The sequence below is a fragment of the Carassius carassius genome, chromosome 12 (assembly GCF_963082965.1).
Source record: "Carassius carassius chromosome 12, fCarCar2.1, whole genome shotgun sequence".
NCBI classification, from domain to species: Eukaryota; Metazoa; Chordata; class Actinopteri; order Cypriniformes; family Cyprinidae; genus Carassius; species Carassius carassius.
In genome coordinates, this window is record NC_081766.1 from 16,840,068 (window position 1) to 16,860,053 (window position 19,986).

General features: G+C 38.6%; 1 protein-coding gene across 2 annotated transcripts in view; it reads right to left on the reverse strand.

Moving 5' to 3' along the window:
• LOC132154945 (fibronectin type III domain-containing protein 3B-like) overlaps positions 1 to 19,986 on the reverse strand; it is a 132,790-nt gene that overhangs the window by 23,829 nt on the left and 88,975 nt on the right. For both annotated transcript variants that reach the window (XM_059563685.1, XM_059563684.1), the window contains exons 7-13: positions 9,463 to 9,521; positions 6,392 to 6,549; positions 5,391 to 5,450; positions 4,157 to 4,295; positions 2,404 to 2,457; positions 1,970 to 2,094; positions 543 to 717 (exon numbers count right to left, since the gene is read on the reverse strand). In XM_059563685.1, coding sequence (XP_059419668.1) covers positions 543 to 717; positions 1,970 to 2,094; positions 2,404 to 2,457; positions 4,157 to 4,295; positions 5,391 to 5,450; positions 6,392 to 6,549; positions 9,463 to 9,521 — 770 coding nt within the window. The remainder of the gene's footprint in view (positions 1 to 542; positions 718 to 1,969; positions 2,095 to 2,403; positions 2,458 to 4,156; positions 4,296 to 5,390; positions 5,451 to 6,391; positions 6,550 to 9,462; positions 9,522 to 19,986) is intronic.

Genomic DNA, 19,986 nt, shown 5'->3' on the forward strand with positions numbered 1-19,986 from the left:
AAAAAATGTATTGTACTGTGGAGCTTCTATCACGAAAACAAATTCCTCGTATGTATAAACATACCTGGCAATAAAGCTCATTCTGATTCTGTAAGGAATTTCCTTATTTCTTATTATTCGGATTATGGTTCCACGTCACAATTTATATGATCTGAGAGTAACCCATCAATAACTGGTTCCACAGTAACTATATAATAAACCAAAATATTAGTATTTTTCAGTAACATCTGAATGTTTTTTTTTGTTTAGTTTTTTTTAAATGATACTGATATACAGTAATTCTAATGAGCAGTATGAATGCAAAAGAAAGACATTTGACCATTTGTTGTCTTGGTGGAACAATGCAGGTGTCCAAACACGAACTGGAGTCGAATGTTATGAAAATTATTTGATTCAAGTATTTTCTGAAAAATGATTCCCATCCTAATTAATGACCAGTTTCTAAATTCCAAAAGCAACCACATGCCATTGGGTTCAAGTATGTTGTTGCAGTAGGTTGGTATCATGTTATAACTGATGACACTGTCATCTAAATGACATACAATGTTCTCCTCCTGGATCTCCAGCGTGTATGTGACGGGTTCCTCCGCGGTGCAGCCATCTGGTCGGCTCCACTCCAGCGTGATCCATGTGATGCCCGCACGCACCAGCCGAGGAGCGTGGGGCAGGTGGGGCAGACTTCCAGTCGTGTAGACGACCACCTCAGGACTAAAGCCACTGACAAACAAAAAGGAGACAGAAAATATTCAGAATTACATAAAAACATGCACACACACAAACATATATACACATACAAGAAGCCATAAAACAGCCAGGAATAGTGTTTTTAGTTTTTTGGTTATCCGTAAGGAAGAATGTATGAATGTCTTTTGCATAAACTTTGAAAAAGTTTCAACATCTCATTGCAAGGATTGTGCATCCCTCTCAGGTTGGACACTTTAACTGAGTTTATTTTTAAACACAGCTCCAATATGAATAACTTCCAGGCTGATATGAGGAATTTGAATAGTATTCCACTCCTCGTGATGGTGGCTTTAAATCTGGTTTCTTCCAATTAACTCATTGTGACAAGTTTACTAGAGCCCTTAGAATTTACTGTGTGTAGGAGTGTGTCTATAACTGCCACTGGGAAACAGGAGATGTTAAATGAGCTTCTCTCAGTTAAGGAAGTAATAAAATATGTCCTCTTCAGACTGGGCAAAGGGTGGTTTGCTGGAGGTGGAGTCTCATATTTCAGCATATTGCTTAACTCTCTGAATGTATCTCTGGTATTAATGTCAGGAGAAGGAGAAGAGGGATGGAGCTGCATTCAGAGTGATGACCATCTTCCCTCAACAACTACATTTCCACCCACTGGACCCAACATTACATATTTTATAGATATATTCTGTAGATTTGTGTGAGGGTCAACCAGCTTTTCTTCTTAATCAATCTGTTTCTCTTTTTTAACTAAAATTATATAATGGAATAAATTATTATATTTTAGTATATCAATATAAATTATTTACCTTTTTTTATTTTGCCATAATTATTTTTCGACATGTGAAAAAAAAATAGCAGGTGAAATGGAGAAACAGAAGAGCGCAAGAGCGAAAGAGAAACACAGAGTGCTCCAGCAGCCGTCTGTTCCCCTGAATCAAGGTGACTTTATGGCTCTCCATCTCCATTAAGACTTGAGGGATGGTGATTGGTGAAATGATCAGATTACAGAGGGATAATGGGATTGTTTTATCACACACAGGGTTTAATTATATGCATCCTGTACAGCAACCCAAAGAAAGAGCCTTATTATCCTCATATTACATATTATTAAACAATGTTTAAATATGTGGCTGTATCCCAACTTGCACACAATCCATACTAAACAGTAAATAACATTAAGATTAATGTGTTTAAGCATGTAGTAGAAGCATGTAAATACATTGTGTAAGCATAGAAAAAGGTTATGCATTTGAGTCTGCAGGCATACCTCATTCCTATATCGTTGCGTGCCGCCACTCGAAACGTGTAGGCCATGGCTGGACACAGATGAGTGAGTTTGTAGTGCCTTTGGCTTCCGAAGTAACATTCTCTGAAAATGTTATTCTTTTTGCCCTAATAGATGAAGTAGATGATTAACACATAGATTTCAGTCACTACATTGCATAAAATCACTGAAGCCATACAGCTAAGTGAGAAACGTATGAGTAGCAACAGTGCAGAGACATCACTCAGATATGAAACTTTAAATAGAGTGAATGTGAGAGGACTGATGTCAAAAAGACATCATTAGTGTTCAAAATGTCGAAATGCATTTCATCCAGAAGGCCTTTTTCTAAAAATGTAAAAAATGTGAAAAAACTTTATAAAATCTTTCTTGAGAATCAAAAAATAAATACAAATCATATACATATATAGCAATACCTCATCCCACTCTAAAAGGTAACTGGTGATTTTTGATCCATTATCGACTGGTGCCTGAGAGGAGAGATATATAAACAGAAAACAAATTAGAACTGCACAAAAAAGAAGGAAAACTGAAAGAAAATCTTATTTCCTGATAAAAATGAGTTAAGTAACAGGAAGTACTGTCTGTGTACTGAACCATGAAAATCTTATAGCAGTGATGGGGAGTCAACTATGTTGCTGAGTCCGACATCACTCACTTTCTCCAGTCCCTAGTGCATGGCAGTTGAGAGCACCTTATCAGCAAGGACTGAACAAAAGCAATGAATTCAGACACTGACATATTTATGTTAAGCAACAGTGTTAACAGGCTACGCATTTCAGGGTAATGCCATTACCCAATTTGGACAGTCATACCGAAAGTGTCTTGTTTTAATAATGGAATTTCAAGGCTTTGTGTCAAGAGAAAAAATATATATTTGTAATAACAAGTGCAATCTTGTATTCTCTTCCTGACCTGTTTGGATTTAAAGTAAATGGAGTCAAGGAGTCGATTCTGTTGACTCCTACAGCGAGAGTCAGAGTCGACTACAAAAATCTTGGAATCAAACACCCTTGTTTCATTTTGTATTCAAAGTGTTGTTTGCCCTATGTTCCCTGTCCGGTATTGTTCTTCTCCTGATGATGTTATGTGTGTCTCCTGCCTACCCTGAGTTACCTTTTGTTTTGTCTATTAACAACAATTATTTCTGCGACTCCGATCTCTGTGTTCCGTGTATGCATCAGTATATGGTCCAATATCATGACAGAATATTGGACAAAAACGAAACAGATTATTTGCATTCGCGATTTGGTGTGTGTGGACAGCCCAGAGGCTCATAAATGCCCAACCACCCTCCCGCTCCTTCATCCTCCAACGCTGTCGTCTGGTAGCCCCTCTGCTAACCCTCAGCCCACCATCTGTTCGGTGCAATCACCATGGTTTTGCCAGTCTCCATTGTCGGCGTGGCTGGAGAATCCCTTGCCTCCATCTCCAGCCTCTGAGTCCCAGACTCCGCTTTGGTCCGTCGACCCAGCGACTCCACCATGGCTCCTAGCTCCCTCCTCTCCTCTCCGCTGTGGTCCGGCAGTCCACTGACTCCACCGGGCTCCCTCGTCCCTCCAGACTTGGTCTGTCGCGACCATCCATCGCCTCGGACTGTGGCCTTCCGAATCCCTGCCTCCACCTCGATCACCTGAGCTATCTGCTCTGCCTTGGCCATCCGGATCCACCCCAACGCCCTGGCTTATCAGCTCTCTGCCTTGGGCTCCTCCACCTCCTCCACCACTGTCGGTTGGACCCCTGGAGTCATCAGCCCTTCCTCCACCATGGCTCCTCCCTCCGTTGGCTCCACCGTGGGTCGACTTCATGTCTGTGGTCTAGGTCCCGCATGGCTCCGCCTGCTCCAAGTCCCTCCTGTCTCCTCCCTCCATCTGGTCCACCTTGGCTCTTGCTGTCTCCTTTCTTGATCCTCCCTCCGTCGTCTCAACCCTGGACTCTGACTCTGTGTGTCTTCTGCCTACCCTGTGTTACCTTTGGTTTGTCTACTAAAGACTGTTATTCTTGTGACTCCTATGTCTCTGCGCTCCTCACTCCAACACAGTACGCATCGTGACACTTATAGCTAAAATGTACTTTCAGTGAAGAACGATACCTGATATCTGATGCCTAGGAAACTACCTGGCTATGGCTGTAATTTCCATACTAGTATGTGATAAACAGTGATCTCACCTTCCACTGCAGGGTGAGCGTGCTCTTAGTGCGGTGGGATAGTTTAGGGGGCAGCGGGCAGTCTGGGGTACTGCTGTGGGTGGTGAAAGCCCCCACCTCAGAGCACGAACCCTTCACAGAATTGCACACTGCGTTCACTCTGAGAAAGACGAACACACATAAATTTAGAAGGCATAGTTCATTCAAAGTCAATTATACTGCATTTATAGCAGAAACAGTGAGGGAGGAAAAACACTTTTGTGTGTTCCACAGAAGATTGCTTTAAGGAGAAACTAATAGTGCATTCAAGGGGCATTTTAACACTAACTTAACTCTTGACTTTGGCACTTCTAGTGCCATTTAAGTTAAAGGAACAAAAGCACAGCTGTGCCTTGTTTAATACTTTGCTACACTATGATCAGAAGGTCAATGTATTTTCTGATTAAGTGCACATTGCTTTTACAATGCTGGGAAATTGCTTTAAAAAAAGATGAGCTAAAACTACACTACACTCATTGCTTATTCGGGTGCTAGAAAAGGTGGGACAAAAATCTTCTAGACCTGCATGACATTTCCCAACAGGTTGCTCGGATTTATAAAGAGCAAAAAATAATAACTCTTTGGGACAAGAAGTGCATTCAATGTCACATCTAACTGCAGAGACACAGTGTCTCCCACCATCCCTTAATCAGAACATATATTTAGTTACTAGTTCAACTGTTGCCAGGTATCAAAGGTTGACAGAAAATTCAGCCGACAATTTCAATGTGTTTTAATGAGGATCCAAGCAAACCCACCTCCAGCACTGGATTCTCCACTAATAAGAGCTCCCAATGATAAAATAGACTAACAGCACCTATTTGAGGCTGCAAAGATTATATCAAATGTGGGCTTGAAAGGTTCTTTGAGGTACAGTACATGCATCAAATTTAATCTTGACCTTTCCAGTGCTGTGATGCACGGCATTTTCCGCTCAATTAATCACAAGTAACAGGCAGACCATTAGAGAGAGCTGAAGTCATTAAAGAAATGTGGAAGCTAAAAATTATGAGAAATATTCCATTAACGTTAACTTTGATTATGTAAAAAAAGAGAACTTAAGACAATAAGATCACTGTAATAAAAATACTGATCATCCGAAATAACATAAATTTTGGTCACAATGGGCTCTGATCACAGTAAGAGTTGAGCTACTTCAAGCACACAATCTTGCACATGACAGATTGCAAGAAATAAAGTTGACAACTACACTTACCTTATATGGTAGTCTGTTGCTGGTCTGAGATCTTTTAAATTGCATTCCAACTCCTCTCCACTAAAAAAAAGCACACATACATGATCCTTATGGATGCCAGCAATAGAGCTGTGGTGTTCAAAGCACAGAACTGACTTTCGTAAGAGATGTTGTTCAGTTATTGAGCACAACTGCTTAAGGGAAAAACTGTGATTGTTTTTGCCTTAAGAGATTTTAGGGTTTCCAGCAAACATTTTTCCTTGCGTTGTGACTATATTTTGTTAGAGGATGAATTTGTGCAACTCCAAAATTGCCTCATTCTTTTAAATTATCACCAGTCATTTTTTTTTGAGTGTGGCAAACAAAAAAGGAAAACCGTGAGATCAAATTGAAAGGCTATGCACAAACCAATTTTAAACGTAACACGAGTAGTGTGTACGTAGTCAGCAAATTATTTTAACATGCAAGTTAAAACCATATTAAACATCCAAAATGTAATAAACAGCAGTGAAGAAAACAGTTAAAAATTAAAAAAGTAAACAAAGTATTTACGCACAAATACAAATTAGAAACTGTATTAACAAGGGTATTTTTGCAGCAATGTTCCATATTTATATAAAATGTTTGGGGTAAATAAGATGTTTTGTAATATCACTTTATCATTTGCCATGATATTTTTGTGGAAACCAAATAAAATTTCACCAGCATGACTGTTACAAACTTTAAGTCTTAAGCTTTGAGCTTTGAATCATGCTTTGAGACTCATGCTTCAAAGCAGTGATCACAGGGTATTACGGATCTGATTACGTATCTTTCCTGTCTCCTCTCTGGATATTGAATCATACACGTCCTGATGGGAGAATAAGCTGCATCCAATGATTCTTTCTGCTCGATGGAGGATATATTCATGTCTAACTTGCTTCCTTGTGGTGATCCTTTTAATTTATGACAACATAAATATTTCTCAAGGAACCTGAGCAGACGACACAGCTCCTCTGTGATTATACTCTAGTCTATCTTACCTATAGATGATGCAGTACTGGCCGTTACGACCCTTGTCTGAGAGAGTGAGCTCGTAGCTGCAGGTTAACGGGTGTCCGTTACTGTGCCTGTCTCTGTTCTGGAGGCCTGCTGGTGGAGCCCAGGTCAGTCGCGCTGTCCTAGCCTGGATATTAACAACCTATTGATAAACACAGAAGAAGCAGCATCAAGAACCTGAAACAATATTATTAATCAAACAACAAACAAATCACTGTTATAATCCAAGACTCTGAATTCAACAAAAGTGAATGACATTTTAAAAACATTTGATTTTCTCAAATTGAGCTTTCAGATGGTTGCTACAAAGAGCTCCATTAAACCAGCCAAATCGATTTAAGACAAAAATTGCAAGGAGCAAGTCGTTTTGAAGAGTTTGTGGGTTTGTAATTTCATTATGAGGTTAACACACAGCTAACCCAGCTGTAAAACCATTCATTTGCAAAATCTACCAGGATTATAGACCTGCAGATAAAAAGGAGCAGGCTACAAATAAATATGGATCAATAAACAAGTAAAAAAAAAAAAAACACGTCCGCTGCGTCAGGCAAGAAATGGCTCAACTGTCTTTATGCTTTAAAACATTTTTAGGGTGACTGTATGCAATTTATATTGTACAAGCATAAAACAAATCTTTTTACCGATTTTTTTAAAAAGTACTTTTTACTTTTTTTTTTTTACAAATCTTTTTACTTTTTAATCTTTTTAAAACGAGTCTTTTTACCACAGGCTGATGCTAACTAGTTTTAGGCCTACAATCTGCACAGCTTTATACCTCTACAAGGCCAGCTTTTTATGTGTTAAACACAGAACTGAAGATCTAAATGAAAAGAGACAGAGCAGTTATAACTCCTCTGTTAAAAGGTAATTCAACGCAACATGGTGTACGAGGGTATAACACTGACATGAATGAGCTGCAAACGTTTCACACTAACTTCGGTCAGGCAGAAGCAATCAAAGGCTAAAACCAAACAGCTCTCAAACACTATCTGTCCTGAGGCAAGAGTAACTGCAGGTGAAAGAATGTCTGTGGATAAGCTATGATTGCTGCCTCTCGGATGTGCACAGTTAGCATTTCCACGGGCACTTCTGAAGCTACAGTAATATGTTCTCAATAAACCGGCTGTCACAGATCCAGCTTTCTCACAGAGACACTTTAACACTTTCACCAAAGCGAAAAGCTCAGAGAAGTTTGGGGTTGGAAAGATTTTTTGATGTTTTCGAAAGATGTCACTGATGCACACCAAAAGCTACATTTATTTGATCAAATATACTTTAAATGCAATAATATAATTATATAATAGTAATATAATAGTTTAAACACATTGACACATTGTTTGTTTGACACATTAAAAATTAAATTTAGTATATGACCTTAGGGCTGGGCAACTGTGGTTCTAGAGGGCCACTGTCCTGCAGAGTTTAGCTCTAACACTAATCAAACACACCTACCTACCTTTCTAGTGATCTTGAAGACACTGATTAGCTTGTTCAGGAGTGTTTGATTAGGGTTGGAGCTAAACTCTGCAGGACAGTGGCCCTCCAGGATAACATGTCCTTAGGGTAACATGTTTAGTGACAGTAACCCCTCCTACTGTTAAGTTCACAAGTTTTAAATTATGATTGCATCTGCTTATATTTGTAAAAGCTGTCATAAATACAATCTTGCTTTATTTATTTGGATCTTGAATCAATCCTGAATTGCATCAACTATAATGAGAAGTGGAATGCATGACAACAAACGTGCCAGTGAACATCAGACATACAAAGGAATTGGCCCGAATTTCTGATTTGTGATTTGCTGGGAGAGCTACACCAGATAAATTTAAGTTCCTAAGGAAACTGAACCAGAAAGGCAGCTCCATTACAGGCTTTTGCAGAGATGAGAAAAAGGGCAAACTGAAGACCATTACAAATCCCACACAGCCCACCAGAATGCCTCAACTCGAGACACATTAAGCCCCCAGAAGTTTTTCAGCATCCTGCTCCTGCATTTTTACCCCACATTTTCTCCCATTAATGTAACGACTTGTATTTTTTATTTATTTTGCATGTATGCAGTACATTACCATTCAAAAGTTTGGGGTCAGTATGATTGTTAAATGTAAGGAAAATGCCTCTTTTGCTCACAAAGGTATCATTGATTTGATAAAAATAAAAAAAATAAAAAATATTATTAACAGCCATTTAAAATAACTGTTTACTGTCTTAATAAATTGTAAAATGTAAAAAAAAAAACAGCATTTATTATTTTCTTTTTGTTTTGTAACAATGCAAAATTATTTACTGTAATTTTTTTATCAATTTAAAGTTTACTTGCTGAATAAAAGTATGAATATCTTTCAGAAAAAAATCTTACTATTCTACATTTTTGGAGCTGTAGTGCATAAAATGGCATTCCCATGTAATATAAACAACGTATAGTAGGAGAGGCAATATGTTGTAGAAAGTACTGCTACTACTCAATGTCAGATATCAAGTATTCCTATAATGTAATATATAGACAGACAATTGTGTAGTTTTCAGAAACAGACAGACAGGGAAAGAGATGCCTGAATAATTTTTTAAATATAATAAAAATATAATATCTGTCAATCTAGACTACTTGGGTTAGTTTCACTTATGGATTATCACTTGAAGTGACAGGGTGTCCTTAGATACTCCTGAACTGAACAACAGGAAGAACAGAAGCCTTAGTGAACAGATGAAAAAAGAATGGAGGAAAACATATTGTTCAGAAAACATTGTTTAGATGGAAATGTTCATCCAGTCAACCACTGCTTGACAGTGGACCATAAAAAACTAAATAAAATGCTGCCTCTCTGTGGCAGCAATGGGAATAGTTTGGAATTGTAAACAAATCTGAAATGATTTCTGTGACTTTTACCAAATGTCCTCCTTATGACATATTAAAACAATTAATCATGTCATGTTGTTTTTTTGTATGCTTACATTTACAGCCTGCACTTTCCTTTGGCCAATAAAGGACATCATGTTTATCTGATAACATTAAACCATTAGTATTTTCCACTTCTTATTCATATTTCAGACCCACCTGTGGTTTTTCCATTCCCGAGAGAACATCCTGAACTCTCTTTGCTTCTGAATCATGATCTGCAGGCAAGAGATAGTGGAGAATAGAGAGGAAAAACAGAAAAACAAAAGGGTGTTATTCCATTTTTAACCAACAGGGGTCATGTTTTCGTCAGAAACTGTACAGGAGATTAAAGTATAAAGTCTTAAAGCCATAGTTCACCCAAAAATAAAGAATATTCTGTCATTATGTTGCTCCCAACCCAAATGACAACTTTTGTTTTTGTTCCTTTTAGGGTAAACTACTGTATTCCTGTAACCGCTACTACATTTTCCAGGGCATGGATGTCTCTGAAGAAGAATTAGACACATTTGATGAGAAAACAGTAATGTGTTTGAAAACAGATTATGGATTTGAGACGAAACAGAAGGCTTTTTTGCATTGCATCAATACTTTTTGCACAAGGCATTGGAAAACTTTCCAGAACTGCAGAGGATCCTGCAGATCCCACTGAAAGAGAGCTGGTAAAATGCTGGCACATGAGCAGTCGGCAGCTTGTGCTTATACGGCTCAATACTGAATAATGCCCATAACTTGTATGCAACTCCCATTCCAAATTGAAATCTGAACTTGGAAAAAATGCTCAATTACCTCATGTTCCCAAGGCCTGATTAACTCACTTAAGCTACCAGATCATCAGCGACAGACAGTCTGACAGAATACCTTTAAATCTTTACTGCCTCCTGTGGTTATACACACACACACACACAAGCACAAATGACCACTAACCCCTGATTTATAATTTCCACAGTGGACCCAAACACACATAAACCTCCATAAGAGAAGACTTTTCTCCTCTGGGAAGTAAACTCTTGCTTGATTTCAGTTTCTGGATGTTAGTGCTGTAAATCAGTGCATACGGAGGAGTTTGTGTGTGTGGCCTCCCCTTGGAATCCATAAAATTATCTTCTTTTGATAAAAAGCTTACTGAAGTGAGAGTGGATTATAAAGCACTTAGAGCTGATGTAATTGACCTGGTGAGAAACTACTGACAAGTATCCTTTTCCAGAGTGTCAGCATGAATAGTTAAATCATAAAGAAAAGTGTATACAGTATGTGTGTAAATGGGCGGTTGACACCAACAGTGCCCTGCAGTTTTCATCTAAAACTATTTTTAAACAGCATTTTTCTAAATCTTTTATCCTTTAGGGTTCCCACACTTCTGGATCAGGGGTTTTGAGCTTTGGTCATTACTGGTACTGAATAAGGGGGAAAAATGCGTACTATAAAGACACTGCTGAACAGAATCATATTTGCATGAGCTACTAATTGCATTAAAAATAATAGTTTTAAAACATTAAATCAATATAAATAAACTATATATTAACAATATATATATATTTTTTTACAGAAATTTAACATTTTTAAATTTCAGAATTTTTAGTCTTCACATTAACTGTAAGAACTACAGTACATGAAATAATGGTGGTAATTTATCCAGTCAAAGCAATGATAAATACAATCCATATACACAGTCATAAACAAACTGAAAAAGAAACTGAAAAAATAAAAGTTCATAGACACATTATTTGTCATCCACCCAAATAGACTACATGTGTATGATTAATGTGTGTATTTATTTCAAGAGTAGAGAGCACACTGGGAGTTCACAGCGCCTCTGGACCTTCAAGAGTCATGGCAACAGTGATGTCATACACAATCACCTTAACATGACCCTGGGAGGTAGGCACAGGGAAAGCTGTCTTCTTCGAGACAGAAACCTTACTAATGCTGTGTCTATATGTGTGTGTGTGTGTTGGGGGGGGGGGGGGGGGGGGGGTTATGTGGGTTAGGGATGACTAATTAAGTTATTACTCAGAAATGATGAGTAACTGCAGATGTGGATGAATAAGAGGTCGCCTTACACTTGCCATTAACAGAGCACTCATTTAAATCCACCCCAACATGAAAGATGGAGTCATCTTTGTAGAGTCACAGTATATATGCAAAATTGGAGTTGTTTAGCTTTTAGTCCATTTGCGTTAGCTTTGAAATCATCTATATGTTCTTACAGCAAATGTATCCTTCACTACACTGTTTTTTCTCTAATCAAATGTCTCTTGAATGACAATGTCTCTCCCCCAATACAACCTGCAACTAACTAGCAAGTAGCAAATCATAGTGCATGGCTGTAACATAACTACATTCCATTTATAAAAAAAAAGAAAATAATTAAAAACAAAAACAGACAAGGAATTTATGTCCTTCTAAAACTTCCTATTTCAAAAGGAAATACATAAACAACACAGAAAACAACATTCTGATTATGCAGTTTTCATAGGGTCTGTAAGTCATCAGGGGAATCACTACCTGTTCTCACCTCCACACTAGGTTCCCTTCCTGTGTTTCCATTGTCTCCTCTCCTTCTGCTCCTGCCCTCAGAGGGATCCTCTTTAGTTTAGCTGCTGCCAAGCGCAGCACTTGACTTTCCAAAGCTTCACGTCTGTTTTTAATGCATACAGTCTCTACAGGGAGCTGTACAGTCGAGGCGAGCTGCTCACTCTCTGTCTCGCCCTCCTGCCACGTTCTGAATAACTACTGCTTCACAATATATAAATGAAAATAAATACAGGAACAGAATACGACAGAAGAGGAAGAGAGAAGCAAACATCTCTTTTTAAAAGTAGAGCGGCCTAATTCCAATTGAATTTCCTTCTTTCCTGTTTCTCTCTGGATATCTAGGGTGGAAAGGAGTTTCTGCCTTCAATTATAGGTTAAGGTCAAAGACAGGAGAGAGGAAAAAGGGGTGGGGGAAATAAGGAATGTGAAAAAGGGACTAATTGAAGGTTGAATATATATATGCTGCTTGCAAATTTTTTTAAAACAGGTTTCAGCTGTCAATGTAGAATATATCTGTCCCCATAGGGTGTAGTAACATGATCTACCAGCAGGTGCTAACTAGACCATGCTATCCAGCCAAACCTTGAACCCTTGCAAACAATCAACCCTAATACCCGAGCAACCACATAGCAACATGCTAAAAACACTCTGAACACCTTAGCAACTGTATAGCAAAAGCCCTTAGACAGCTTGCATAGTTAATAATCTAAAAGTCAAAGGTTATGCTATAAATGAGTCATGAGAGAGAGCTCACACTTAACCCTACAACACTCTTTAAGCCAACATGGAAATCTCTCTTTGGACGTCAGAGGTGTGTGAAGTGTTTGGATGTTGAGCACTATGTGAATGAGAGCGTGCATGTATATATAAGGAGGTGCTAGGTAAACATCCAAAACTGAATTTGCAGACTATCAGAAAAAAGTCTCCAAGAACACCCACGGAGCAGCAGACGCCAAACAGTCAGGCCAGTAACTACACCCACGTGTCTGTGTGTGCTTATAAATGTGTTTGAGCCCTGGAGCACCATAGAACTGCTACAAGTGCTTAAAAACAGCTCACATCCTCTAGCTAGGATCCTGAAAAGGGGTTGCAGATTTAAATTAGGCTGCCGCTATCAGAAGGGATGATCAGTCAGACATAAACATGTTTCACAGTCCCTGATTCTGTTAGGGAGACCAATTTGTTTGTTTGCTTTTAGAAGAAAGCCTCCTGGAATTTTTCATGCACTTCACCCCGAAAATAAAGAGTTATTTTGTAGACTCATTCATGTTTGCACAGAGGCATGTGAACTTGGCTCATTTATGCCCCCTTGTGGAACGAGACGAAACAGCACATTCTTGATTAGTGACGGCCCTTACACACACACACACACACACACACACAGCCTACAGGACTAGAAAGGTGCTGTGAGTCCATACAAAACTGTGAAAAATGACTGAGCAACCAGACGATCATTAGGAAAGACAAACTGAGGTTGTGGCTATACTAACAGATGACTAGTCTGCCTGGAAATCAAATTATATTTGGGATTTTAGTTTTATTACACAAATACTTTTCAGTACACAAGGCATTATTTTAAAACCGATATTGATTTTTAAGGCACTGCAGGAAAGAGTAAATTGCCAAAATCTGAAGAGAAAAATTACACATTTTAGCAGAAAATATCACTATTAACGGGTTAGTGAGAGGGAGGGTGTTTGAGAGGAAGAGAGAGAAAGACTTGCAGGATCCCAATCGTTCTCATCTCTGCATAGCACAAATTCCATCTGCTCAACAGCTGGCTGTCTAATCCCTCTCTCACACAAACCTGTGCCTCCCTGAGAACCACTGCCCCAGGACACTCACACTCACTCTCACATTCACACAAGCCCCTGGGTTTAGTTTATCAAAGTTTAGATGTAAACAGGATGTGTTCTCTCAGTTAAGATATAAAAACCCTGAAACAACATAATTAATAATAAACAATAATTCATTTAATTATGAAACTACAACAGGTGAGAAATGAGGTCTTAATGAATGAGCTGAATCCTTAAATCAGCAGAGTCATTTAAAAAGTTATGATGCATTCGCAAACGACTGTACTTACATCCTGAATGAATCATTTACTGGGCCATGTAACCATATTGTAATGCTGAGGAACAAAACGGTGTATTGCTCGGAGACACAGCGGTTCTGCTGTATGCTCTATTTTCTTTTTGACGGAGCAAAACTGAATTTTGTGTCTGAAAGTTACTCAGTAACTTCTTGTTTATTGTACATTTGCGCATCCTGCAGATATTCACAACAAGAAAAGAAAAAACAAGACTCTTGTTTGTGTGATAGGCTAATTTTTATATCATAGGCATATTTTATAGAAATAGAAATGTAATAAATGGCCATTTTCTTTTTTTAAATCATTTTAATGACATTCCTGCACCTCTATGTGTAATGGTAGTGAGACAAAACTAAAAAAAAAAAAAAAAACTCATCAGATCGCATAATTTTGTGGAGCATTAATATAATATAGAATCATCCTCACTAAAGACATGAGGCATGCACATATGATAATTTATCATTATCTTTCTAAATGTGCACTCTTTTGGGCAAATAGGTTTAATGGAGCTGTTTAAAGTAGCCATGTGATCAAATTCAACACATGTGGTAGGATAGACAGTTTAAGGTGTGTGATAAACAATTGAATGCTTTCGTTTTAGTATCAGAGACTGCCTGCCCTCTCAGCAGAATGGATTCTTGTTTCTCCACAACTGCCAAGCATCAGTCTCTCGACTTGCTATCTTGATATTTTTGCTATCTCCAGAGGGACTCTCAGTGGCATTCGCTCACAGCAGAGATGCATGGCCTCACTACTGCCAAGGGACACAGGGATATGCCAGTGCATCCTGGAAGGAAACAGAGGCTGGACTAGATGCTCAGAGGCACAGTCTCCACAGGTTTCACTGTGTTTACTTTGTGTCTCCTTATTTAATTGAATACTGAATCATAAATCCTATAAATGCTCTTATTCTTATTTAGTCAGTAGCTTGCACACATTTTATATTACATCTCAATGCCTGAAATACTTCAGTTGTTAAATGTGCATCATGTTTAACAAGAATGACCCTCTGATCTTGGAACATGTGAGAAAGTTTTAGGTTAGTTGACAAAACTTGTCCCTTTCACTTCTGAATTGTCTCTGAATATTTTTGAATTGTTGATCTTGAATGTCCATTTGAAAAAAAAAAAAAGTTTTTGCCTTGCATGCCACTGTTTCCAGCTAAATTATTATTTTACATGACATCTGTATAATTTATATTTTAATAATTACTCAGTTTTATATAGAAAAATATACAGTATATAATTTTTCTATAAGTAAAGAAAATATACAGTATATATTTTGAAGGAAAAAAGGCAAGGAAGCAATGAAATTACAAATATTTCTAGCACATACAGATATAAAAAAATTATTATTTGGGGGGGAGGGCAGTGAAAATTAGATGACTTTGATATTCACATCTTTGCATTACTGTTTATATTTGCATATAATTTTATCCATGTACATGATTCAATAGAATTGCAACTATCTAGAGGCTTGTCTTCACAAGCACATTTAGCAGAAACCACCATTGATAATCCTGGCCCAGACAAAAACTTCCACTGAAACAGACACAGTTTGTGCATTGTTTTACTGTAAGAGCTGTAAAAGGGACTTCCCAGAAAAACACACACATTGTGGCCTAGTTTCTACAGCACCTTCATAAAAAACCCAGACTCTTAAGATAGGTGAGAGTTCTGGTGTGCCGACTGTAAAAGACCAAATAAGCACCAGCAGATAATTGAAAGGTCATGCTTAACTAAAAGGAAAGCTAGCATCTGGTTACCAGGTCTTATCTGCCCTTGACCTTCTCATATGATTAGGTTTCCCCAAGTTGCGTCACCCATTATTGTTCATTCGCATGTTGTTATCAAAGTAGCCTCGGGGCACAACCTTTCTCAGTTACTTATATGTTGTGAGAGAGTGAATGTGGGAAACTATTACCACTGTGGCAAAGACACAAAGTCAAGATTAAGGAACATCTGTTGCTTCTGGATGGCAATGACGGAGTGAAAGCATGTGGCTGGAGGAAATGCACAGAGCCAAAGGGGAGCAGAAGTGAACATCTGTTTCTGCTTGAGTCCATGCAAACACACAAGGAAAGCTGGAGATAGAAAGGAGTTAAGGTTGAAGTGCTGCAAGCCTGAGACCATGAGAAGGTTAATCTAGTGGTCAGTCTTGCTCTGCAAACAGGCTTAGCCCCAGCCTAATCTAGTTAATGAAGATGGATGTAACTGAGCTTCTTGAGCTGAGGTGAGCATGTTTGTGCCCATGGGGTGATCTGAGCAAAGACCATCCAGCCAAAGTGCTGAGAGCAGACAAGTCGAGTTGTTTTCACAGCTCTAGTTTTGATTGGTAGCCAGGCCTGGATCTTCAAGCTGCTATGCCAACAACAAAGTATTTTCGACAGCTGGAATCTCTACCCTTTTGTTTCTCATTCCCTCTATTTTTTCTTCATTTTTTCTTCTATAGTCTTAAAGGATCACTTCACCCATTTGCATTTAGCTTTGTATTGTTAGAAACCCAGTCATATATTATAATGATCATGGATTTTTCCTTTATTTTTCCCTGAGATGGGAGAAATAAGGATTTAAGTGTTTTACTTCCTGCTTATTATGACGTAAAAATCGTCATTTTGCGTCATAATCAGCAGGAAGTCAAAATTCATTGAAAAGTGTAGAGACTACACACACTAGCTTATTATTATTCGAGGGGGTGGGACCCACTCACCCTACAGGCCTATTACAGATCAGTGGGTGGGACTAAACTTACAGAAACGAAAATGAAAATCCGCCATCTTGTTTGGAAGCTATGTAGCTAAGCTAACAAGCGCTTATGGAGTCAGATTTACGAGAATGGCTGGAGGAACAACTCATGATATGGAAGAAGAGGATTTTCAAAGTCTGTTGCTCGAAACAGATGTTCGAGGCTATCTATACGAGCCACAATATAGCGCAGAGCAGCTGAGGCTGATGGAGGAACAGGAGGTGGCGGCTGCAGCCGAGGCCGGAGACCTGCCTGTCGCGTCCGAGGAGCCCGGGCGTGCTCGAGCTGGTGCGGACTGGTGGTGCCTGTGCTCTCGTTGTGCGCCTACGGACACAGAGCTAGAGTCCGTCTGCTGCCAAGAATTTGAAAGATGCCAATTTCTCCTCGAAGAAATGTCTGAGGCAGACAAGGACACGGATGTTTGTGTTGTGAACCATCCTAGTTTCGCCCCGCATATGGACAGAGGCGTCCTGGAGACATATTTCAGAATTGATTTCACGAAATGATTCCCGGTTAATAAGTTACGTAACGTCAACTGTAAAATGTTTGTGCAGTACCTTTTTTAATGCACAAAAAGCTTACTGTGGCATTGTTTACTACTGTGGCACGTAAATACCATACATCGCTAACTGTGTCCTCAATGTCTTGGGAGTGGGAGTGGCTTGTGGAGCTGTGCAAATGTGTTGCATTGTGGGAGTTGTGGTTTTCCATACAAATGAGCCCTAAAGTTACTTTCTGTACTAACTCGGTCAAAAAGGCACCAAATTCGAAAATTTAAATAGATTTAGACTACATATATGACCCACTTTCAATGAAGAGCAATGTTCCCACGGGTGAAATGCTCCTTTAAGTTTGATCACATTATTGCATCTTCCTCTCAGAAAGAAAAAAAATCTTACCCTGATCTCCAGTGTGACCTAGGGAGCCAAGTATTCTGCATATGTGGTTTGTGATGATTTATGCCTAGAAGCAAGGCTGCAGTGAGGCCCAAATGGCTGTAGCCCTCAGTAAGCAATGCAAGCAATAAGCCTCAAGTTTGTTTTCTATCCTTCATCAACCATTCAGTCAATTCCACAAGAGGAGAGCAATATGCGGCGGTCTATTAGACTCAACCTCAGTGCCTTGGTTCTGGTGACCTCTACAGCACTCATCTGTTTGGCCTACTAAGTGTAAGATTGTACACCCTATTACGCTCAATAACCAGACAACATGTAAGATCATTTCTCATCTTTAAAGTGACAGTTCACCAGAAAATGAAAAAAGTCATCATTAACTGACACTCTTGCAATTCCAAACCAGTATGACTTATGTTTTTCTGTGGAATAGAAAAGAAGATATTCTGAAGAATGTTAAACCTTTTTGTTCATACAGTGAACATCTACGGGGTCCAAAACAAAATTGGTTACCACTGACTTTTATGAACAAAAAAACACTAAAACCTGTATCTTTTTTCAAAATATCTTATTTTGCGTTCCACAGAAGTAAGATCATACAGGTTTGGAACCACACGAAGATGACTTAAATGATCATTTTTGGGTTAACTATAATTTAAATTTTATAGACTCATAATGCTCAAATGTTGACATCAAACCTGAATAAAAAAGATGGTTTTAAAATAACACATAAAGATGTTTTTATGAGTTATTCAATATGCAAGACAAGATACCCATCAGAAAATAATTTAACAAGCATGTATAAAGTGTACAGCAGCCAAGAATATTGAGTAATAGCTTCACAGGCAGTCTTATCTCCTGGGAACTCTGCCACAGCCGGTATTTGCCTTTGATCCTGAAGATACTCTAATAGAAACACCATATGGATGTACTGTATGATCAATTCTTGTTTTGCTTGTTAGACTTGTGCTTGCAACAGACAAATCATGTTTACACAATGTCAGTCACTGTGTCAAATCTTACAGCACCTACATATAAATGTTCTGACTTTAACATAAAACATGCAGAGTAATACATCATTGAACGTGGATGCTTTTTTGTTTTTTTTGAGGGCCAAATCTGATAAATAAATGAAGGGGTCATTCCCTTTGCAGCATTTGTCAGCACCTGCAAATGTGCATGCATTGATGGAACACCTGGGATCAGTGGCACTTACATAATTTAAAGCTAAAACTTCAAGGACATCAAAGGCTGAGAGGACAAAAAGAAAAAAAGAAAAAAATTGGCATTGGCAGAAGTGCAGAAAAAATTACCTTCTGGAGTACAGGCATGTACAATTTAGCGAAGTTTTGAATGTATACTCTAAAAAAAGATTATGTTAAGAAAATGTTCTTGAGAGCGGAAAACAGAATGTGAACAGCATCTTAAATGGAGCTCTTCTCCAAACGACACTGCAGGGGGCCTGATAAGGCACATGTGGAATTGGTGAGGATCGGAGCCAAGCTCAAAGGACCCCTTCATTGAGAGAATGTGACTCCACAGGTATGTGGGCTGCCTTTCAGCAGAGGCTCAATCTGAGACACAAGGGCCACATTGTGGGTGCTGGAAAAACGATAGTACCTTGGCGATTCCCAGCTATGCAGTTTCCGCGGCATGACGACCCCCTTTACCTCTAAAAAATGCACTTATCTTTTTTTTTTTAGAGGAGAAAACTGAGGGAAAAACGCATTACAGATGTCTAATGGAAGCCATGAAACATCAGAGGCTAAATATTCTAGTGATGTACAAGTTGATTAATGCAACCACAATAACATCTACAACCCGAATTCCGGAAAAGTTGGGACGTTTTTTAAATTTTAATAAAATGGAAAACTAAAGGAATTTCAAATCACATGAGCCAATATTTTATTCACAATAGAACATAGATAACGTAGCAAATGTTTAAACTGAGAAATTTTACACTTTTATCCACTTAATTAGCTCATTTAAAATTGAATGCCTGCTACAGGTCTCAAAAAAGTTGGCACGGGGGCAACAAATGGCTAAAAAAGCAAGCAGTTTTGAAAAGATTCAGCTGGGAGAACATCTAGTGATTAATTAAGTTAATTGATATCAGGTCTGTAACATGATTAGCTATAAAAGCTTTGTCTTAGAGAAGCAGAGTCTCTCAGCAGTAAAGATGGGCAGAGGCTCTCCAATCTGTGAAAGACTGCGTAAAAAAATTGTGGAAAACTTTAAAAACAATGTTCCTCAACGTCAAATTGCAAAGGCTTTGCAAATCTCATCATCTACAGTGCATAACATCATCAAAAGATTCAGAGAAACTGGAGAAATCTCTGTGCGTAAGGGACAAGGCCGGAGACCTTTATTGGATGCCCGTGGTCTTCGGGCTCTCAGACGACACTGCATCACTCA